General features: G+C 54.2%; 3 protein-coding genes and 1 long non-coding RNA gene across 7 annotated transcripts; 2 read left to right on the top strand and 2 right to left on the bottom strand.

Moving 5' to 3' along the window:
• Nucleotides 1–315: 315 nt before the first annotated feature.
• Nucleotides 316–3,306, bottom strand: LOC122374954. The gene is made up of 2 exons (XM_043354054.1): nt 1,337–3,306; nt 316–797 (listed from the first exon to the last, which is right to left on the bottom strand). The coding sequence occupies exons 1-2, from the start codon at nt 1,872–1,874 to the stop codon at nt 778–780; spliced, it is 558 nt and encodes a 185-aa protein (XP_043209989.1). The 5' UTR covers nt 1,875–3,306; the 3' UTR covers nt 316–777.
• Nucleotides 2,334–10,189, bottom strand: LOC122374951 (eIF-2-alpha kinase GCN2-like). 2 transcript variants are annotated; one of them, XM_043354042.1, is made up of 4 exons: nt 10,175–10,189; nt 5,357–8,757; nt 4,691–4,904; nt 2,334–4,318 (listed from the first exon to the last, which is right to left on the bottom strand). In XM_043354042.1, the coding sequence occupies exons 2-4, from the start codon at nt 8,750–8,752 to the stop codon at nt 3,345–3,347; spliced, it is 4,584 nt and encodes a 1,527-aa protein (XP_043209977.1). In that variant the 5' UTR covers nt 8,753–8,757; nt 10,175–10,189; the 3' UTR covers nt 2,334–3,344. The 2 variants fall into 2 exon arrangements, with proteins under 2 accessions (XP_043209977.1, XP_043209978.1); XM_043354043.1 differs by lacking the exon at nt 10,175–10,189 and adding an exon at nt 10,013–10,163.
• LOC122374953 (F-box/LRR-repeat protein 19-like) lies at nt 9,277–21,016 on the top strand. 3 transcript variants are annotated; one of them, XM_043354053.1, is made up of 10 exons: nt 9,277–9,301; nt 13,452–13,514; nt 16,846–16,974; nt 17,407–17,615; nt 17,864–17,917; nt 18,384–18,527; nt 18,731–18,942; nt 19,560–19,719; nt 19,968–20,202; nt 20,503–21,016. In XM_043354053.1, the coding sequence occupies exons 2-10, from the start codon at nt 13,469–13,471 to the stop codon at nt 20,805–20,807; spliced, it is 1,494 nt and encodes a 497-aa protein (XP_043209988.1). In that variant the 5' UTR covers nt 9,277–9,301; nt 13,452–13,468; the 3' UTR covers nt 20,808–21,016. The 3 variants fall into 3 exon arrangements, with proteins under 3 accessions (XP_043209988.1, XP_043209987.1, XP_043209986.1); XM_043354052.1 differs by lacking the exon at nt 9,277–9,301 and adding an exon at nt 12,920–12,965; XM_043354051.1 differs by lacking the exon at nt 9,277–9,301 and adding an exon at nt 12,958–13,195.
• On the top strand, nt 14,229–15,128 carry LOC122374955. The gene is made up of 2 exons (XR_006255308.1): nt 14,229–14,515; nt 14,760–15,128. It is a non-coding gene; the product is annotated as an uncharacterized LOC122374955 (long non-coding RNA).
• Nucleotides 21,017–21,565: the final 549 nt, after the last annotated feature.

Genomic DNA, 21,565 nt, shown 5'->3' with positions numbered 1-21,565 from the left:
CCGGCGGAACTGGGGACGGGGAAGGTGAGCGACTGGCTATCACCCAGCCTCGTTTCTGAGAGCTGCTGATAGGAACTCACTCATGCAGGGACTGTGAGGAAGGGGGGGGGGGGGGCTTACTCAGCCGGCTGTGACCGGACTGGCCTGGGATGGGGTTGCGGGGTAGCGGGCGTCACATTGACCGTGCCAGCCGTCAGGGCGAGCGGAGCGATGCGGATACAAGCTGAGAGCTAAACGAACTTAGGCCGGGGGCGAGCGGGCTGAGTCGAGAAGCATGAGCTAATGGTACGACAAAAAAAAAGTAAAATGCAGAACTGGCTTCTTTTATCGGTATCAGTCTGTATTTTACATAGAGCAAGCAATCGGCGGGGACGCGCATCTAAAACGTCAAACCAGGAGCCGTTGACTCTCCATGAAAAGTAAAAAGCGATTCTGACTGTAGCTGTCAGCTGACATTCCGTTGCGAGGCGCGCTGACTGCTGAAGGAGTGCGGTCAACCAAACAGCGTTTGTATGCTCTTTGACGGTATGACGGTTTTTGTTGGTACAAGGACTCACACCGTCTGCAGAAGTCACTGTGAGCAGGCCGCCACCCGGCGGCGTCTCGCTCCCGGCGATTTAGGCCGCCTCCACCTGCAGGCTGCTTCTGACGGAGGTAGCGCCAGTGCCACCGGGGCACATGGTGTCCTGTCTGCAGAGGTCTCCGCCCACAGCACAGACGGCTCAGCTGGCGGATCGGCGGTGAGCCGAGGAGCTCCGAGCGACGGGGGCGGCGCCGTTAAATCAGTGGCGACGGACCTGAAACGCACAAACGACGAAACATCATTGAAAGGGATCAGTAGCGGCGGAACACCTTCAATTAAGGGGGGGGGGGGCACTGCCGACTTTTGGTCCCATTCATTCCACGCAACGCCCATAGGGCTAATGTTAAAATGCCAAAATCAAAGGAGGGCACGGTGCCCCGGTGCCCTCCCCGTTCTGCCGCCTTTGAAAGGGATACGTGACATGAATCATCATAGATTCATGCAACATTGTTAATTCGAAATAAAAAAACTTTATAAGAGGAAGCAGCATATGTAATTCGTCACGATTGTTCAAGAGGAACCGACTAAACTGTATATACTACGTGACAAATCGCGTAACAAATACAAGATAAATATTGACACCTCGCGCTATGGACCCATTTAACACCCACCAATCGCCCATCCCGGCAACTCACCCAGCGAAGCGACTCGCTCCGGCGCCTACTCACCGAGAGTGGCGGCTCACCCAGCCTCTCGACTCACCCAACAGTGGCTCACCGAGCCCGGCAGCGACTCGCGCAGTAGCTCACTCACCGAGTGAGGCGGCGGCAGCGCGGCCGAGTCCGGCTGCCAGCAGCTGCGGCGACCGCTCCGCCCTCAGTGACAGAGCGCTGGGCGTCTCGGAGCCGTACGGATCCCACAGAAAGATGTAGTAGAGCGACATCATGAAGCCGGCAGACGACACGGCCACCAGATATCCAACCACCGAGAGAAGGCGCATCAGGCGCGTGATCTTCTTGGGCGACACCTCCTCCTCCTTCTCGCCCTCGCCGGCCGACTTCTCGCTCTCCTTCTTCTCCATGGCGTCGGCTGACGGAGAGCGGTCTGGCGCGGCTCTGCGGCACGACTGAGCTGCCGTCGCAGCCGACAGCGGCAGAGGTCGACGTTGGTGGGCTTCATCGGCGCCGACGGCCGAGACAGGGCTTCCTCGGGATGGGGGGGGGGGGTGAGGACCGGTGACGGCGATGGAGGTCAGGTCACAGAACGTCTTAACGTACCGAGCGATAAAGACAAGGACAGTCAGGCCCGACTCACCGGGCCCCCTCGCATTGATTATCATGGGATACCACATAAGACATTCATTACATGGGACTGGGGATTACAATGATCAGAACCGGTCAGAGAGTAGGTATAATCTGTGATACCCACTCGGCCCTGATTGAACCGGTCCGCCGACAATGATTACCTGTCACCGGTAACTGTGACGCTGCCGTCGCTACTCGCTGTGACACATGCATGCAGCTGCCCGTGGACGGGCACCATACGCTGCCCTCTGAGGCTAGTGACCGGTTTGCAGCTGTCTCCCAATTAGAGTTTAGACTGGCGACGGCAAACCGGGACGTCTCCCTAGTCCTTACTGAGTCGGGAGTTCACGGCCACCGTGAGCCCAGTGCACTTCAGTCAGCCGGCTCAGCTGTGAGCTGAGAGCGGTCCATTGACATCAGTGCTGCACTGCACGTGTCAATGTTGGAGCACTGTGTTCACGCGAGGCGTTTTTTACCGTCGGCCATCGCTGTAATCATAAACACCATTACTTCAAATTTGTATGCATAACAAAACAAAACACCAACAGACCATTGCACCATAGTTTGCAAAAATAACGGGCACTTTGTGCTTGTCCATACAAAAATATGCCGCTTCCAATGCCTCTCCAGCGCTCGACCGCTTCGTCAGCGGTCTGGTAATAAGGATATGTGAGCAGTTTTCAGACACGAGTACAAACGTATTGCTGTGCCCGTAAATGTGATAAGGATCCACTGTAGCAGAAGCTACACCTGGCGACTAGAACTCACACACATAGAATGCCACAAAGCCAAGCTAACCCCAGTCAAACTACCATTAATAATAAATAAACGAATGCTGTCTTTTGGCACGGACCCGCTAGGCATCAATAGGTCATAACACAACTGGCTGACAGCAGCGAACAAAGCATGCACGGCACACGTCTCCACAGGCACATTACAGGTAAAACTGGCGCTGCAATACCTAACAAATGGATTTGGTCGCAACGCCCCGGCTCACAGCCTGGTCCAGCCATCGGCACTGCTGTCCCGAACGGCGGACAGCGGACACCGACCGGCGGAGAACGGACACACCCTCCCTACCTGCGGACACTTCCACAAGGCAGTGGACAGCGGACACCGGCTCGCCGTCAGAGGCAGGAATTACAGCTGGATGCTAGGACGGCGCCCCTCTCAAGATACACGCAACACGACACAGCCTCCATTCGGGCGTACACAGACTCCCAGTGTCTTTTTCAGCAGTAAACGAGCCCCGCAGTCAGCGGCGATACCTAGACCACGACACCAATCCTCACGGCACCACCACTCCGCATACGGCCCCCACTGTCAGAGGACCAAACCCGCCGGTTATCACGCAACATTTTGGAAAACGTTCCGTCTTTAAAACCGTAACGGCAGTCTAAGCTTCATGGTGAACAGCGTATGACTGACTTGGCCCAGGCCCCGAGGGCAACTGACCTCGCAGTGGCACCTCCGGTCCTTCCGTCTTCCGCGCCCCGTCGGTCGGTCCAGTCCGACGGCTATCGCCAGTGCTCGGTGCCGGCACAGGCCAGCAGCAGGTGACACTTGGCCTGGAACCCGAACACGAGTACGGTGCAGCGGCGCGCCCGTACGCGCGCCAGCTCGTCACACACGCGCGCCACGTACTTGCGCTGCGCGCGGCATGCGTCCAGCACCTGGTCGACACTCTGCTGGAACGACTGCTCGGGCTCGTTGAGCCGCAGTCGGCTCAGTTGCATCACGTCCTCGCGGTCCAGCTCGACCATAAGCAGCTCAGTGCGGGCGGACGGGCCGAGCGCGGCCAGCTCGGCGGCCAGGTGGCGCTCGGCGGTGGCTTCCAGCGCCTGCCGCTGGCCCGAGCGCAGTGAGTCGGCACTGCGCACCACCCAGTGGACGGAGAGTTCGGCGGCCGGCGCCGGCGGCTCGGCCGGCCGCTCTCCGCACCGCTCACCGCTAACACCCAGCCGCGCCAGGTGCTCCAGCAGGTCAGAGGTGAACACCACCGCCTTGGCGGTGCCGCGCCCCTCCAACGGCCGCACGCGCACCATCCGAGAGTCCGAGTCTTTGGGCAGCAGAAGGACGCGCGCGCCGCGCTCGGCCGCCCAGCGCGCCGCGTCGTCAGCAGCCGCCGGCGAGTCGCCGCCGCAGTAGAGGAAGGCGCTGACGCCGGCCGTCCACAGCTGGCGCGCTACGGCCGCCTGACGGCGCGCCGCCGCCCGGTCACCGCCACCCGCCACCACCACGTCGAACGGCGTGCCCGCCGAGCGGCCCTCGCGCGCCGCCGCCGCCGCCAGCTCGTCGAAGGCGATGGAGACGGCGGCGGCGGCCGGCTGCGGCGCGCCATCGGGAGCCAGCAGCGACCAGTAGTGGGCCAGTAGCGGGTCGTAGCGGCCGCCCCTGGCCAGCACGGCGCTGCCCGCGCCGCGGCGCCGCGGGCACTGCAGCTGAAACACCAGTCCGCGGAACTGGCTGTGCTCCTCACCCAGCACCAGACCTGGTAGCGGGTACACAGACACGGTCAGAGGAGGGCCCGTGGTCAGCAACGCACAGTGATCAGAGGCAAACAGGCACACGGCCCCGAACGGTGTGACAGGTCACCGACAGGAAAAAAAATGACAAATGGCAGTGCCCAGTGGCAGTACTGATCGCGGGCAACCGGTGGACACGGCTAGTAGACAATGACAGAAACACTAACGGCTAATCAGTGCTTACCACCGGCACACTTACCACCGGCACACGCAAGAATCACCAGTATACCAAACAAGCATCCAGGCACGACGGACAGGGGCGATCACAACCACAAATACATAAAATGATCACCCGCACATCTTAGTCCCCTGACCATCCCCGTCACAGTTGTACTCACCTGGGTACACCAGCACGGGCAGCGTGACGCCCAGCCGCTCGGCGTAATCAGTGACGGTGGTGAGCTCGTGCAGCGCCTGACGGGCCGCCTCAGACGGCCGGCGGCCGCTCAGCTGCTGCTGCACGCGCTCCAGACTCCCGCGCAGCTCCAGACGGAACCACAGCTGGTTGATACACTTGGCCGACAAGCCGAGCGCCTCCAATCCCCGCTGGACCTGTGTAGACAGACAGACACATACAGTTAGACAGGCCGAGCGCCTCCAGCCCCCGCTGTACCTGTGCAGACAGAAAGACAGACACAGACAGTCAGACAGGCCGAGCGCCTCCAGCCCCCGCTGCACCTGCACATACAAGCATACATACATACAGACCTACCGACAGCGGGCGGCACTCACCAGCGGGTACGACAGTCCAGGATCGGTTCCGTTCACATCAGTGTGGAATAACAGTCAGAAGCACTGCCACACTGTTGTTGGCTATAGAGCACCAGTGACTGACACAATGTTGGAATCAAACAAGAAAGAGTCTGTAGAATGCAGAATGCAGACAGTAGGCCATGCTGTCGTGTCCCCCTGACACTGTCCTACTCCCCACAGGGTTCCAGCCGGCTGTCACGTACGTACTTTCCCAGCCCCGTCGGGCAGAGGTGCGCCGTTCCCCACCTCACCTGCTGCCGCTGAGAGTCGGCGTCGTGCCGGCAGAGCAGCTCCACCACCTGTTGACGCCGCTCAGTGGGCACACCGGCCGCCTCCAGCGACGCCTCCAGCAGCAGCGTGTGCCCCAGCACGAGCCGGTACTCGCGGTCGGCCAGCGCCGGGAACAGCGCCACCAGCTCCGAAAGCACGCACAGCAGCTCAGCGTCCGCCAGCGCCGCCGCCGCCGGCGCCGACAGGCTGCCGAACAGCGCCTCGAGCCGCTCGCGCGGGTGCTGCCCGCGTGGCAGCCGCTCCTCGTACACTCGCTCGATGGCGTAGTGTCGGAGCGGCGCGGTGCCGGCGCGCGCCAGCAGTCGCGCCAGCGGCCGGCGCTGCGAGCGGGGCAGCTCCACCAGCCGGCCGGTACCGGTCATCAGGCGCACCGCGGCGCCGTCCGCTGAAGCCGAGAGCGACACAGTGAGCAGCGGCGGCGGCAGCGGCGCCGCACCGTGCCGCTCGAACAGCCGCTCCAGCCGGCGGCGCGCCACGGCCGCCAGCGCGCCGCGCTCGGGCGCCACCGCGCGCCGGCCCAGCTGCACGTCGTACGCACAGTCGTCGGTGGCCGTGGCGCGCTGCGAGAAACACGCGTCCACCATGTGCGCGTACCGGCGCGTGTTGGGCTTGAGCACGGTGTCCTGGAATATTTTACGGAGGCGCGCCTCCTCCAGCGGCGGTGAGGGCATCAGATCGGAGCTGAGCAGCTCCACGCACGAGGGCCGCTTCGTCGGCTCGTGCTGCAGCAGCAGGCCGAGCAGCTGCACCTGCTGGTCCGTCAGCCGCTGCCGGATGTCGTCGCCGATGTGCATGTCGGGCTTGCGCAGCTCACAGAGCCGGTGGATGCGCTCCGAACCGGTGGCGAAGGTGCCGCAGCACATCTCGAACCAGATGACGCCCAGACTGTAGAGATCCACCTTGTTGGTGTAGCGGGCGCGGCGCGTCGAGCCGTGCTCGCCGTCGGCCGGCGCCGGCTCCAGCTCGGGAGCACGGTACAGCGCCGTGCCCACCGCGTACGCATACGACGTGTCCGAAACATCAGCGGCGGCCGGGCCCTGCGGCCGCTCGGCGCCCGCCTCCTCGGCACGCGGCCGCACCACTTTGGACGTGGCCAGGCCGAAGTCACCGATTTTGACGTGCTCACTCCGGTCCAGGAAGATGTTGTCGGGCTTCAGGTCGCGGTGGGTGAGGCCGTGACCGTGCACGTGTGCCAGGCCCTCGACGATCTCCCTGAAGAGTCGCCAGAGGCGCTGCTGGTCGCGCGGCAGTTCTGGCAGCGCCGTGCGCAGAGTGCTCTTCTCGCAGTACTCCATCAGAATGCAGAGACAGCGACGCGTGCGCGCCGGCCGCCGCCGCCGCCGGCTGCCGCTCGGCTCGCAGTTGGGCTCCGGGCCGGCGGCCGGCGGCGACGGACCGTCCCCTGCCGGGCCGCCGCCGCCCTCCGACACGTAGGCGAACAAGATACCGTCCGAGGACTCGTCCTCATCCTCCTCGTCAGGCCCGCTGAGCGTCTCCTCGTCTTCGCTCTCACCGTCCTCGCTGTCTTCCACATCCGCGGCGTCCTCAGTCTCCATCCAGGAGGTGTAGTAGCGCACGATGTTCTCATGCTGCAGGATTGCCAGGTGCTGTGCCTCCACGCTGATCTTTTTCAGGTCCTGCGGTCGGTCCCGCTCCAGCATAATCTTCTTCACGGCGTACAGGTTGCCGTCCACCTTGTTGCGCACCTTCAGCACCTCCCCGAAGCCACCCTGCCCCAGGTGTTCCAGGATGAGGAAGTTGTTGGCCAGCTGCTGGCTGGAGCCGGACGGCAGCGGCAGCGCGGCCGCCGCCGGCTCCGGAGTAGGCGCCGCCGCCGCTGCCACCGGGTCGTCGCGCACATCGGCGGCGGCCGGCAGGGGCGCGTCCGGCCGGCGCCAGTCGCCGCTGAGGAAGCCGTGCTCGGCCAGCTCGGCGGCTGACCAGCGCCGCTGTTCGTCCGGCTCCAGACAGCGCGCCAGGAAGTCGCGCGCCGGCGCGGGCAGCCAGTCGGGCGGCGGCGACGGCTCCGAGCGTAGGCCGCCGCGCGCCACTGCGGCCAGCAGCGCGCCCAGTCGCTGCACGTCCGCCTTCTTGGGCCGGCCCGTGTAGGGCGGGTAGTCGGGCGGTGGGGGCGTCGGCGCGCCGGCTAGCTCGGCCAGCCGGCGGCCCACCGAGTAGTCTGCCAGCCGCACCTGACCGCTGCTCTCCAGCAGCACGCTCGTGTGCCGCAGGTCGCGGTGGGTGATGTCGCGCGAGTGCAGGTGCGCCAACGCCGCCGTCAGTCCGGCCGCCAGCAGCCTCAGCAGAGCCGGCTCGGCGCGGCCGCCGTGACGCACGTGCCAGCTCAGATCGGCGCCCTGCGCGAACTCCTGCAGCACGAACACCTCAGCGCCGGCGGCCGTCTCCTCAAAGCACATGCCCAGGTAGTGCAGCAGGTTGTCGTGTCGGTGTTTGGCCAGCCGCGCCACCTCGCGCTGCAGCGCCGACAGCTGGTCGAGCACGGTGCGCCGCTCGCGGCCGGCCGGCTCGGCGGCCGCGTCGTGCACCTTTCGGGTGCGGCTGGCCGTCCGCCAGCGCACTGACCACTGCTGCACGCGCAGCGGCTCGCCAGAGCGGGTGTCCAGGCAGGCGCGCACGGCGGCGCCGGCGGCCGTGTGCTGCAGACACTGGCCCACCAGCAGCTCGTCTCTGCCGGCCACCGTCAGCCGGCGCGCGCCCGCGTGCTCGGCGCACTCGGCACTCTCCGAGACACAGGCCGTGCCCGAGTCGAGCTGACTCTCGGAGAAGCGGCGGCGTGCGGCGCGGCGCTCCTCAGCCAGCAGGCGGCGCTGCTCGCGCTGCACCTCGGAGCGGCAGCGCGCGCGCTCCTCCTCCTGCCGCTGGCGCTCCTGGTGAGCACGCGCCGCCGCCGCCTCGGCCTCCACGCGCTCGCGGTGCTCCTTCTCGGCGTGCAGCGAGTCGAACCGCGGCCGGCTCACGGCGGTCAGCAGCTCGCGGCAGCGGTCGGCCAGCTCCTGGACCATCTCGGAGCCGCGCAGCTGCTCGGCGGCGCGCTGCAGCTCGGCGCGCAGCCGTGCCACGTCCGCGTCCGACAGCTGACGCGGCTCCTCCAGCCGGATCTCGGGCGGCAGGTCCGGGTACTGGGGCGGCATCTTGAGCCGCAGCCGCAGCCCGCTGGCCGTCTGTCCCGGCTGCGCAGCCGCCTGCAGCCGTAGCGCCATCTCCGGCGGCCGCGGCGTCTTCCACACGTCGTTCTGACGCAGGTCCTCGAACTCGCCCGGTGCCGGGTACATCGACTGGATGACCAGCACCTCATTCTCCTGTCGCTCGCGGTACTCCTCGTCGGATACAGACATGGCTCCTGCAGATGCACAGTGCACACATTGCTTGTCAAAGTTGGGCAGGGAAGTTTTGTAATGAAAAAGTAAAATAAGGATAGTGCTCAGCTTCTCAAGTGTAATTTCATGATGGATATCAGGTTCAAACTAAGGCCTGTTCAAATTTACCTGTAAGGGCAATGGGCATTGAATCAATAATACCTTTCTGATCAGAAGTCTCTGAAGTGCTATCTGAAGATGGTTTGACCCTAACCTGCACTCTGTATAAGAATCTAAACACCCTTTTTTGTCATCAGCATCTCCTTAAGTAACACTGATATCAGCAACTGAGCACTAAACCTTCAATTACCATTCCCAAATCAACTATACACAGCCTCACCAAAATACAAGTGAGTACTCAGAATCCTCAATTAGAAAATATTCTCCCTGCTTTTGTGAAGCCAACGGTTTGGGGCAACTGGATTACTGGACACTTGCTATTACCTACAGTCTCTTGGAAGACTTTTAACAGGGTTATTAAGCTAAGACCCTCACACTCAGCAATCTAGCATTACCAGCGGACAAATTGTGAGTCCCAAAGATCTCCAGTCAAATATTCCAAAATTTGCTCTCTTCTCCCAGGGTTCTTCGTTCTAGAATCTGTTAAACCCAGGCCCAAGCCTTCAAACATAGAAATGTTTTTTTTTGCTTGAGCACAAACCTGTTATTATCTCAAAAATCTCTGCGACAGCCAATTTTAAATGTTTCAGTTTGTTACACATGTGCAGTGCAGGTCAATTGCCAAATCAAAATGACCTTAATCTGGCTGTTATCTTGTATCTCTATCCAGATAGCAAAAGATTGGGCATAACCAGCCATACTTTTTTAAAGGGGTTGCAATATATGGCCAGCTACCCAGCCCTGCAGATTATAGTAGCCCTGGCCCTGGGTCGTTTCACGATAAATTGCTGCCAGCTGTGCCTAGATACGCTGCGCTACAGCATTGGTGCAACATTTGAGACTATTTATTCTAGATGCTTCACTCTTCAGCGTTGCGAGTATCCAAGTTTGTTTCCATTGAAACCCAATACACCTAGCGCGCTGTAGCGCAGCGACATTAAACAGGGCCCTGATGAGTCAATTATTGGAATGGCCAGTTGTAACATTGCATTCACCAGCCATGATTCCCTGCTATTTTCTACCAGAAACAACTGCTTCACAGCACTGCTGTATATCTGTTGAATATTACCAGCATTCTAAAAAATGGCATATCAAAAGATGGATGAGGAGGATTCTCACATTCAAAAATATCCTAATGTCCCAACCCATTGAATCATTATATCATTCGAAAGAGCACTTCATAATGAACATTAAATGCCTGTACAACAAAAAAAATGAGCAACTCTGTAATTGCCAAAATCCACTTCAATTTTCAAAGCAGCCAAACAACCCTCCTCCCACCGGCCACCACACAGCAGTTTGCCGCCTTGAGTTTGCCACGCGCTTTCGTCTTATTTTTGCGATGATCTTTCATATTTTGTTCATTTAATCGGCAAACTGCTTGTTTTTGCATATATGGTAACTGTTTGCTGCATATTTACGTCTGGACAACGAGTTGCGGGGAAAAGTGCTGATTTTGTCGCAGTTTTAGGAGTCGGTGATTAGGCTGGTTTTTTGGGTTACTTTTTCGCTCCGATTCCTGTATTTCATAGTGTTTGGCTTTTGAATATTTTAGTTCTTTCAGAGAAATATTACTTGCCTTACAGATTTTGTAAAAATGTTTCAATTTTTATAAGCCGAACGTTAGAGTCCTAAAACAATACATCAGTACTACTATTATTGTAAACAAACAAACGGAGCACCACTTGGCTCTGTTCCAAGGCCTTTTTCGAGTTCATCTGGAGGTTTTCGTACTCGTGTACTCGTGTACGTTTTGTTGGATGTCTTAAATCTCTTGTGATTGACTTATAGCATATTAAAGAAGCATGTTGACTGAAAACAATCCCAAGTATCCAGGAGGAGGCTAAGAGAGGTCCTGATCGTCCTGAGCAAGATCAAGTTGAAGTTATGAAATGTTGGTTGATAAACGCAGGTTGATCTGGCTCACTTATCAGCAATAAAAGTAAAATTAAAAGAGCTTATTGGCTAAAAACAAGCCATATTATTGCAGGAGATCAATACTGAAGAGTACGCCGAGCAGTATCAAGCCAGAAAATGTTTGCTGATGATGATTGCATATTGTCTATTGATGTATTGGGATGAATAATTAATTATAACTTATAACAGCAAGATTATAACTATGAAGCGCTGACTATGAAGTGAAAAAATCTAGAATGAGCGAACTCAGGCAGCTTTACTTTGCTATGCAGATGGTAATGTGCATTACTCAAGTGTCTGGCAAATGAAACTTTGCATTTCTTGAAAAAGGATTTCAGTAAAATTGTGAATGTGACAAGCCATGCAACGATATGATCATATAATACGTGTTAATAGTCATTCGTGACAATGATCTTTGGTCCAATATACAATAGCAAAGCTCTCAGCGCTTCTTTCTGTGGATGGCCAGAAGTGTGACTCAGGATTTAGAAGTATTAGTCTTCTTCACAGGGATGTTATAAAATGTACTGGAGGGTTATCTTCCAGCAAGGAACTTTATTTTGAGTTGGTATGAGATGTAGGCACAAGAACTTAGGTGCTTAGTGCCTATAGTTAGTAGTTGTGTAGGTTTAGTTTGGTCAGGTTAGATTAGGTTATGCTAGTTTTTAGTTAATTTGCCAGGTGTCCATAAAAAATGTGACCAGGGCGGTGTTTCACGGGATGCTGCTACCACGCTGCTATCCAATTGCACGAACTGACGTCACACTTGTGGTAGTGTTGGAGCAATGGGCCTGTTGATGTTTCCATGGAAACCCAATTTGACACGTGTATAAGCAGCGTGCTGCTATCACTGGTGAAACAGGGCCCTGACTAACCTAACCTAACCTCAATCATCACACATATTTGCAATCTACTCATAGCAGAAGCACCCAGTTATATGATAGATACTCACCATGACTCAATCTTACCTGCTAACAACTTAAAAACAGCTCGCGTCAAGCCGTTGCCAAGTTAGCTCACCTTTGCCAAGCCGCATCCATGGAAACAGCCAAATGAGGAACTGGCTCATTGGGTGGCTGGTGTCAGTCTGTGCATTGAAAGTGTTTCTTCTCTGAAGCTGCTCTGCACTGCTGTATTGCCATGTTAGATGCTCAGAAAATGTGGGAAATGATAATTGAGATACTTTAGTGCTTTGTTCATGCTCCAGACATCAACAAGTACAAATTCTGCAGGGTACACCTATGAGCTAGGTGAGTATTTTATGTGAATGTGATGTTTGACTGTAGTAAATACACAAACAAACACAGGGTCACAGTTATATTCAATCTCCACATAAACACAACAAAAACGCCCAAAGCCTCACTCCGCGAGCACACCACAAATAACGCAAGCCTTTGCAGGCACCAAAATGCTTTGATTTACAGGATAGGTATACTTTTTATATCCTTTATCCTCTGGGATCTTGCTGCCAAGTTGAAGTAAGATGACTGAACTTCAGTATTTATCAACCTTTTCTTCTTATAGCCACTGCTATACGAGAATGACTAAATGCTTGGTTTGATTGATTAACTGCCTTGAAAATTTAATGATCGATCTTCAATTCTCAATGAAGGCACAAATAAAATAGTTTCCTCTCCTCTTGGAATACACAAAACAAAATATTTAATAACTTCTTAGTGGATGGACGAGAGCCTGATGCATGTTCGCTTCATATTTTGTAACAAAAGCGCAAAAACTGCAATATAACAGCACTATATGTTTCTGGACAAAATGCAGCGGCAGTAAAACCTTCCCTGATGGCATTCATTCTTAGCCAAATGTAATGACAAAAATATTTTGTAGTAACTATTAAATTCCGGCTAAAAACAGTGCACGGTTTGAAAAAGAATCATTCCAATGACGGTCCATTCTTGCGGTCCAGAAATCGCCACTATTTCCGGCCTCTCCAACGCAACTCGTTGTCCAGACGTAAATATGCCTGTTTGCCGCGTTCCTCGGTATTTCATTGGTGATTAGCATAGCACGTGTGAATTCCACCAATAAGAAGCCGCGAAGCTGCCGTAAGACTAGAGGTGACTGAACAGACTTGTTATTACATATCTGCGACGTGACAATTGTGGCGGCGCTACAGCTCTAGGGTGGTGATTGATTGATTGTGTGTATTTCGTTGATATTTTATGCATTTATCACTTTTTGCTATGTCTGAGGGTTATCTTACCTGGTTATTTTACTGGTTTTTGTTTCACTTTTCAATTCAGATCAATTCAGAACAGCTATAGAATATATATATTTACCGAATGCAGGATTGTTATAACCAGGGCTAAAGTCTAGTATTGTCAAGGCCCTAGAAATGAAATAGTTGCAGCTGTTATAGCCAAACATAAGGTACTTTTTATGGAACCTCTTTGACTGCTTGCCTGGCTTTTGTCATCTGGTGCGAATAAACATCAGGGGTGCGTTAGGAGAATATCCATAATCCATGAGCGCGGAATATTCTCGAAGATTGGCCGTTCAGAGAGTTGCGCCCCAAAGAAGGGGATATTCTTGGGGACGGTGAATATTCCATTCTATCCGAATGCACCCGTAGGTAGGTACTACCCTTATGGATATTAAAAAATTTACTTACCAGCTATTCTTACAGGTTTGCTAAAGAGCGTGATGGCTTTTGAAGATAACCCGAAGCTCGGAAAACCCTTTGAACATGGTAAGTTAATTTGTGAAAGGCATTTCTCTATTTAAATTGAATTTGAGCTCATGTATTTTCCTGGTCATTTTAGGTCACATGACTGTTCCTGCCAACTTCTACCCTACTTACTGGAGCTTTTCATCAACTGCATTATGATAAATAATCTCCCAGTAAAGCAGGTACCTGCCTAGCTCACTTGGTGTTGAATGTTCTTATCTCAGATTGTTTCATGTCACTTGAGGTGAGGTTAGGCACATGACCTCACTATTATGCATCAGTGCAGATCAAGGAGAGTATAGGAACTGTTAGGTATTTTGGCTCCAGAATTGATCTTATCTTATCTAAAGTATATGAAATTGTGGCTTTATACACTGTTTACAAGGTCTGATGCTTAACTGTGGCATGGTTGATCTCGTGTGTTGTCATACATGGCAATGAATTCATTACAGTTTTTGTCAATAACTCCCAATCAAATAGAGCTAACTGCTAGCAAGTCAGGAAAGCCATCATTGGGCACAGGAAGACTTACAGAATCAAATGATGCACATATTTCAGCTCTGCAACAGTTTTTGGTGTAATAGACAATAGCTCACTTAAAACCACACCGCTTGACCTGCCCTCAAAAGTCACCAGTTGACCTGAAGTTTTAAAATGTTATACTAGTCACTGTGTCTAGTTACAGTGGCATATTTACGTCTGGACAACGAGTTGCGGGGAAAAGTGCTGATTTTGTCGCAGTTTTAGGAGTCGGTGATTAGGCTGGTTTTTTGGGTTACTTTTTCGCTCCGATTCCTGTATTTCATAGTGTTTGGCTTTTGAATATTTTAGTTCTTTCAGAGAAATATTACTTGCCTTACAGATTTTGTAAAAATGTTTCAATTTTTATAAGCCGAACGTTAGAGTCCTAAAACAATACATCAGTACTACTATTATTGTAAACAAACAAACGGAGCACCACTTGGCTCTGTTCCAAGGCCTTTTTCGAGTTCATCTGGAGGTTTTCGTACTCGTGTACTCGTGTACGTTTTGTTGGATGTCTTAAATCTCTTGTGATTGACTTATAGCATATTAAAGAAGCATGTTGACTGAAAACAATCCCAAGTATCCAGGAGGAGGCTAAGAGAGGTCCTGATCGTCCTGAGCAAGATCAAGTTGAAGTTATGAAATGTTGGTTGATAAACGCAGGTTGATCTGGCTCACTTATCAGCAATAAAAGTAAAATTAAAAGAGCTTATTGGCTAAAAACAAGCCATATTATTGCAGGAGATCAATACTGAAGAGTACGCCGAGCAGTATCAAGCCAGAAAATGTTTGCTGATGATGATTGCATATTGTCTATTGATGTATTGGGATGAATAATTAATTATAACTTATAACAGCAAGATTATAACTATGAAGCGCTGACTATGAAGTGAAAAAATCTAGAATGAGCGAACTCAGGCAGCTTTACTTTGCTATGCAGATGGTAATGTGCATTACTCAAGTGTCTGGCAAATGAAACTTTGCATTTCTTGAAAAAGGATTTCAGTAAAATTGTGAATGTGACAAGCCATGCAACGATATGATCATATAATACGTGTTAATAGTCATTCGTGACAATGATCTTTGGTCCAATATACAATAGCAAAGCTCTCAGCGCTTCTTTCTGTGGATGGCCAGAAGTGTGACTCAGGATTTAGAAGTATTAGTCTTCTTCACAGGGATGTTATAAAATGTACTGGAGGGTTATCTTCCAGCAAGGAACTTTATTTTGAGTTGGTATGAGATGTAGGCACAAGAACTTAGGTGCTTAGTGCCTATAGTTAGTAGTTGTGTAGGTTTAGTTTGGTCAGGTTAGATTAGGTTATGCTAGTTTTTAGTTAATTTGCCAGGTGTCCATAAAAAATGTGACCAGGGCGGTGTTTCACGGGATGCTGCTACCACGCTGCTATCCAATTGCACGAACTGACGTCACACTTGTGGTAGTGTTGGAGCAATGGGCCTGTTGATGTTTCCATGGAAACCCAATTTGACACGTGTATAAGCAGCGTGCTGCTATCACTGGTGAAACAGGGCCCTGACTAACCTAACCTAACCTCAATCATCACACATATTTGCAATCTACTCATAGCAGAAGCACCCAGTTATATGATAGATACTCACCATGACTCAATCTTACCTGCTAACAACTTAAAAACAGCTCGCGTCAAGCCGTTGCCAAGTTAGCTCACCTTTGCCAAGCCGCATCCATGGAAACAGCCAAATGAGGAACTGGCTCATTGGGTGGCTGGTGTCAGTCTGTGCATTGAAAGTGTTTCTTCTCTGAAGCTGCTCTGCACTGCTGTATTGCCATGTTAGATGCTCAGAAAATGTGGGAAATGATAATTGAGATACTTTAGTGCTTTGTTCATGCTCCAGACATCAACAAGTACAAATTCTGCAGGGTACACCTATGAGCTAGGTGAGTATTTTATGTGAATGTGATGTTTGACTGTAGTAAATACACAAACAAACACAGGGTCACAGTTATATTCAATCTCCACATAAACACAACAAAAACGCCCAAAGCCTCACTCCGCGAGCACACCACAAATAACGCAAGCCTTTGCAGGCACCAAAATGCTTTGATTTACAGGATAGGTATACTTTTTATATCCTTTATCCTCTGGGATCTTGCTGCCAAGTTGAAGTAAGATGACTGAACTTCAGTATTTATCAACCTTTTCTTCTTATAGCCACTGCTATACGAGAATGACTAAATGCTTGGTTTGATTGATTAACTGCCTTGAAAATTTAATGATCGATCTTCAATTCTCAATGAAGGCACAAATAAAATAGTTTCCTCTCCTCTTGGAATACACAAAACAAAATATTTAATAACTTCTTAGTGGATGGACGAGAGCCTGATGCATGTTCGCTTCATATTTTGTAACAAAAGCGCAAAAACTGCAATATAACAGCACTATATGTTTCTGGACAAAATGCAGCGGCAGTAAAACCTTCCCTGATGGCATTCATTCTTAGCCAAATGTAATGACAAAAATATTTTGTAGTAACTATTAAATTCCGGCTAAAAACAGTGCACGGTTTGAAAAAGAATCATTCCAATGACGGTCCATTCTTGCGGTCCAGAAATCGCCACTATTTCCGGCCTCTCCAACGCAACTCGTTGTCCAGACGTAAATATGCGTTACAGTGCACGCGCTCATTTGTTCCGCGATGCTCTAGCTCGATTAGGGGCGATATGGCGAGGGGCTCGGGATGCTCCCCCTTGGCCAGCGCGTATGTAGAAAACCGATGGGTCCGGCAAGGGTTTACCAGTACAGGGTAGGTACTATAACTGCCCTCTAACCGTTGCCCGTCCTGCCAGGCTGGCGGCGCGAGCTGGTGCAGCGCGCCTCTGCCGAGGACAGTCGCGCGGCCGGTATCCGCGCCGACGCCTACTACTTCTCGCCAGAAGGCCGCAAACTGCGCTCCCTCAACGAGGTGGAGCTCTACCGTGAGTGTCCCCAACCAGAACAGGGGGTGGGGCTCTGTTGTGCTTGTTCCCTCTGGAACAAAGGGTGGGACTCTAGTCTCTATTGTTAGTGTTCCCCGCCACCACCGGAACAGGGGGTGGGGGCTGTTGTACTATGAGTGTCCCCGTCGGATCGGAACAGAGGGTGGGGCTCTACTGTGTCTGCTAGTATCCCTGCTGGAACGGAACCATTTACGTCGGCTGTTTTAGGTACGGTACTGGTGGGGCATGGACGGCCCATGCCAGCTGTTTTAGAACTAATATGGTGGCTCTTGTAAGTTGTAGCGATTTCTGATGAGGCATTGCAGTGCCTTGCTGGTAGATATTGAAGCGTGTTGTGGCCCCGGGACCGGGCTCTCAGTACACAGTATCGACTGCACCACTGACGTGCTGCTCTGGTCGGCTCTGTGACAGTCAAACGGTCCGGCTCGCCGCTGGACGTGACGTGTTTCTCGTTTCGCCGTCACCTGCTCGGCGCCGAGCCGCCGCTGGAGCGGCTCCGGAAGGCGCGCCCGGTCGGCTCCGCGACCTCTGCCACCCCCTCTGCCGTGTCGCCCAACAAGAAGGCTGCACTGACCGCGGCGGCGGCGATAGCTGGCAAGAAGGCGGCAGTGGCGAAAAAGGTGAGAATGTGTCACTGATGATGTCCACTCCAAATTTGTGTTCTCTAAATGTCGATCTATGCCTGCAAACGCTAAGCTGATGCCCAGATTAAGTCTGACATGGGTAGGCAGTGTGACTCCGACGCCGATGCCCCGTCATGTGACGTTTGACATGAGACGCCCGTCGTAACACCGTCGTGGAGACGTGGAAGTGTTGTGTTTTATCGTTTTTTATCCGAATTACTGAATTCGGGCCCATGTGTCGGCAGATTCAGCGCAAGAAGCATACCATAACTATTGGAGACGCCTCGTCTGTGATTAAGGTATGTGCCGTGGGCCGCAGCCGGGCCCGGCCCGTAGATGGGACCCTGCCGCCCGCGGGTGAATTGGCTTGGGGACCCAGCCTTATTACCGGCCAGTCGCAGCCTGCTGTAATCACTTCCCTGGCGTAGCTGTATGCTAGCGGGGTCATGAATGAAGACATGTCTCGGTCATTCTTCATCCGGGGGAAACATGTCTTGGTCGAGTTAATAGCACTTCCTGTTTATGGACCACCCATCAATGATGTGGTTGTGGATTGTTGGCAGGAAACGCTGTTTGTGTGGGTGGCCTGCATTTTTTGTTAGCACACCATTCCATTGTGTTTGAAAAAGTAGTCCTGGCATCTTGCTTCATGCATAAGTGTATCAGCTGCTGATTTAGTATTTATTGATGATACACGCTTTTGTGCTGGATTATAATAGTTGTGCAGTGGTGTTAAGACTTCAAACCCATTATTCTCATTTCCAGCTGCCATCGCCAGCTGCGGCCAACCCGCAGAAACTGCCACGGAAACATTCGCTGATGGAAAAGTCACGGAAGCTATTCGCCTTCAAAGCCATGGAACTGAAAAAGAAAATGCCGGTGTTTCAGTCCGAAGCGGCAAAGCCAAAGGTATGTTTATCCTAGGATGATAGTGCTTTGTGCAGTATCTACGTGTCATCGTCACTCGATGTTATTGCATTACATATGGCATCACAGTGGTTTGTTGCTATTTTATCAAATCGCCTAGTGGTATCCCTTAGAAACGTAGCCCAGAGACCGCCGATCGCCACGTCCGCTGCCGTCCTGACACATGTAACCCGCCGCGCCGCCAGCCGGCGGACCCTGTGAAGCGGCGCGGCCGTCCGCCGGGCGGCGGCGGCGAGCGCGGCCGGGTGCTGCTGCGCCGGCCGTGGCTGCTGGCAGAGGTGGACGAGTTGGGCGCGCTGAGCGTCTGCCAGCCGCCCGACCCGGCCGCCACCGGCGAGTACTTCCGACTGGTGCGCGGCACCGCGGCGCCGCACACCACCGACCAAGTACTCATCGGGTGAGTGATAGCTGTGGGCGAGCCCGCAACGCGGTCTCAAGCAGATTAACGGGACATTGCGGGTATGAGCAGCCGGTCGGCCGACCTTAGTGTGCTACTGCACGTGAACGCGTGCAGGGATCGATCCCTTTCGCATCTCTATAACGGCTGGGCCAATTGCGTTCAAATTGGGCAAACTGTTCAGAAGGGTTGTTAGCGCATATCAGTTGGGGACGGGGTTTTAGCGTTACACTTGCGACGTGTATAACGGCTCACTTTTGCGCTGGCTCGTTTGTTACCGTAAAATGACGTGTCTTACTGGTGATATGACAAATGGTTTGACCTGGCTAACGATAGAATGGTTGGGCCGGTTTGTGTGGTGAGTGGTGCTAAGACCGCGGTAGGGTCTTACTATATGTGAGCACGGTCATGGTTATGGTCTCACCTGTATGTGTGCGGAGGGAGGCTTTGCCTGTATGCCCGTGTTCTTGTGACGCAGTCGGAGGTGGCTGGCGGCGCCGTGCAGCCTGTGCGGTTTCTCCCAGTCTGACCTGTGTGTATGTGTGTCTGTGTGCTGCAGTCGGTGGCGGCCTGTCTCTCCGACTCTGACCAGTTTGTTATGTGTCTGTGTGCTGCAGTCGGCGGCGGCTGGCGGCGCCGTGCAGCCTGTTCTGTTTCCGCGAGTCGGAGCGGTCGCCAGTAGCTCTGCCGTCCGCTCAGTGTCTCATCTGCCGCTGCCTCTACCACCCGATCTGTGTCGGACTGGAGGACGCCAAACTTACCAGCTTCGTCTGCGCGGTGAGACCTTCCAGCCTCTCCATGCACAGTGAGACCTTATTTGATCAAAAGACTGGGTTGCTAGGCAACGTAATTACTTCCATCAGGCCGCCCTTCTTGCTCTCTGAGTGCCGTTCCGGACGTGGTGAGCTGATGATTTCGAGAATTGTTTCTTATTCCTATTACGTAGCTTTGTCGGGGCTGTGTGGCGGCCAGGCTGTGTTGGAGCAGCGGCACAACTGACGACGTGTCGCCGTCCGCCTGCGCAGGACTGCTACACGGGCGTGGGCCGGGGTCGCGGCTTCGATGGCCTGGGCGACTCGGCGGGCTCCGAATCCGGCTCCGACTCCGAGTCAGGCTCCGACGTCGAGGAGGAGGAACTGCTGTCGGCGCCGGGCGCGTCTCTAATGTCGCCGACGCCCGGACCGACTCTGGTGCTGCCGCCGCCTCCGCTGCAGATGCTGGGAGGGCCGCGGTTCAGCGCACCGTCCCCGCTCACCCCCGGTAGGTGCCGTCCCTCCGCCCCGCTCCCCGCCGCCTTCTCGGGAAGGGCTGTAAAGCGCTGGTAGCTGTTTATGCAGTATGCACTGCAATGTGAATCATCAATCATGTAACGTACTCGAATGCTCTTTTAAGTTTGTAATAGTGCCTCCTTGGTGTGGGCTGAGCTGGGCTGAACGGCCGCAGTGGGAGGTATGACTCCTGTCCGTCTGGGCTGTGTACTATGTACGTGTAGGTGTGCTGCTGTTCTGCTGTGCTATGCCGCCGATTGTGACACGTGTCTGCCTGTTCACGCTGCCGCAGGCGGGAAGCGCCCCCGCGGCCGGCCGCGGCTGGTTGGCCCGCGCCAGCCGCGCCCAGTGACGGTGCGCGGCGCGTACGCCCGCCGGCGCGGCGTCGGTGGCGGCCGCGGTGGTCGCGGCGCGCGCTACGTGGTGCCGGCGCCGCGGCTGGCCGCTCCCCCGGTCGGCGCCCAGAGCGCGCTCCCGGCGGCCGGTGGAGAGTCCGGACCGCTCACCGCCGCTGCCGCTGCCCCACCTGCGCTGGTCGCCACCGCTGCCTCCGCCGCCGAAACACCCAAGATTAAGCGCTCCTGGAAGGAACCCTGACTTTGACTGGGGGGCAGCTCGCCCTCCTTTCGTGGGGAGGGATGATGGGTGCCCGGCCGGACTGCCACACTCAAGAGGTCACTTCTGGCAGACTGTGATCGCAGAACGAGGCGGACGCTGTGAAGGAGACTGCGCCAGACGTGTTGTCATGTGAACTATATTTTGTCCTTCAGACCCTTCTTCACTGAATAAACATGGTGTAAACAGAACGTGTAGGTCAACCAGCAGGCGTCCTGCCGGCTATCCAAGGTAGGTGTCAACCACCACCGATAGCTTCGTAACATGTTACGAAGTTACCAAACTACTCTAGGAACGTGTAAAACTAAAAAAAGTGAACCGAGGTCATCAAAGGTCATGGCCTACCTTCACGTGACCTTGACACCCACAATAATGCATGAGACGAAAACCATTCCACATGTTTGAACGTTCAAAACCACAAAAAGACTGGAAATACGCGGATAATGTGAGCCGGCATACGCCAAATCGCGATTCCTGCCGAACATGGTCTCGAGAATCAGGTCCGAGGTCAAAGGTCATTTGGGTCAGGATCATGAAATTTTACAGATTACGGGTGTAAAACTGATCAATTCGAGGCTACTGAGATTTTTGTCGCGATCGGCCGCATTGTGCGCGAGTTATTGGGGGTGGGGGGTGGGCCGTTCGAACCCCCTTTAAGTGTGAGTGTTAGATGTCGTATAGAACACCGGTTGAGCGGGGTCTGCGCCGACTGAGTACGGACGGGAGGGGGGGGGGAGGAT

The sequence above is a fragment of the Amphibalanus amphitrite genome, unplaced genomic scaffold (genome assembly GCF_019059575.1).
Source record: "Amphibalanus amphitrite isolate SeventyFive unplaced genomic scaffold, NRLGWU_Aamphi_draft 001746F_arrow, whole genome shotgun sequence".
Classification (NCBI taxonomy): Eukaryota; Metazoa; Arthropoda; class Thecostraca; order Balanomorpha; family Balanidae; genus Amphibalanus; species Amphibalanus amphitrite.
This window is presented reverse-complemented; position numbering and strand designations above follow the sequence as displayed.

What these genes read in the sequence shown, in the direction of transcription:
- LOC122374954 (XM_043354054.1), bottom strand. Translation starts at nt 1,874, where the DNA reads ATGTGGTATCCCATGATAATCAATGCGAGGGGGCCCGGTGAGTCGGGC. An exon ending in CGCTGCCGCCGCCTCACTCG is followed by an intron (nt 798 to 1,336) that starts GTGAGTGAGCTA and finishes TGTGCGTTTCAG; the next exon opens with GTCCGTCGCCACTGATTTAA.
- LOC122374951 (XM_043354042.1), bottom strand. Translation starts at nt 8,752, where the DNA reads ATGTCTGTATCCGACGAGGAGTACCGCGAGCGACAGGAGAATGAGGTG. An exon ending in CCGACTCTCAGCGGCAGCAG is followed by an intron (nt 4,905 to 5,356) that starts GTGAGGTGGGGA and finishes CTGTCTACACAG; the next exon opens with GTCCAGCGGGGATTGGAGGC. An exon ending in GCCCGTGCTGGTGTACCCAG is followed by an intron (nt 4,319 to 4,690) that starts GTGAGTACAACT and finishes ACCCGCTACCAG; the next exon opens with GTCTGGTGCTGGGTGAGGAG.
- LOC122374953 (XM_043354053.1), top strand. Translation starts at nt 13,469, where the DNA reads ATGGCTTTTGAAGATAACCCGAAGCTCGGAAAACCCTTTGAACATG. An exon ending in CAACGAGGTGGAGCTCTACC is followed by an intron (nt 16,975 to 17,406) that starts GTGAGTGTCCCC and finishes GCTCTGTGACAG; the next exon opens with TCAAACGGTCCGGCTCGCCG. An exon ending in ACCGTCCCCGCTCACCCCCG is followed by an intron (nt 20,203 to 20,502) that starts GTAGGTGCCGTC and finishes ACGCTGCCGCAG; the next exon opens with GCGGGAAGCGCCCCCGCGGC.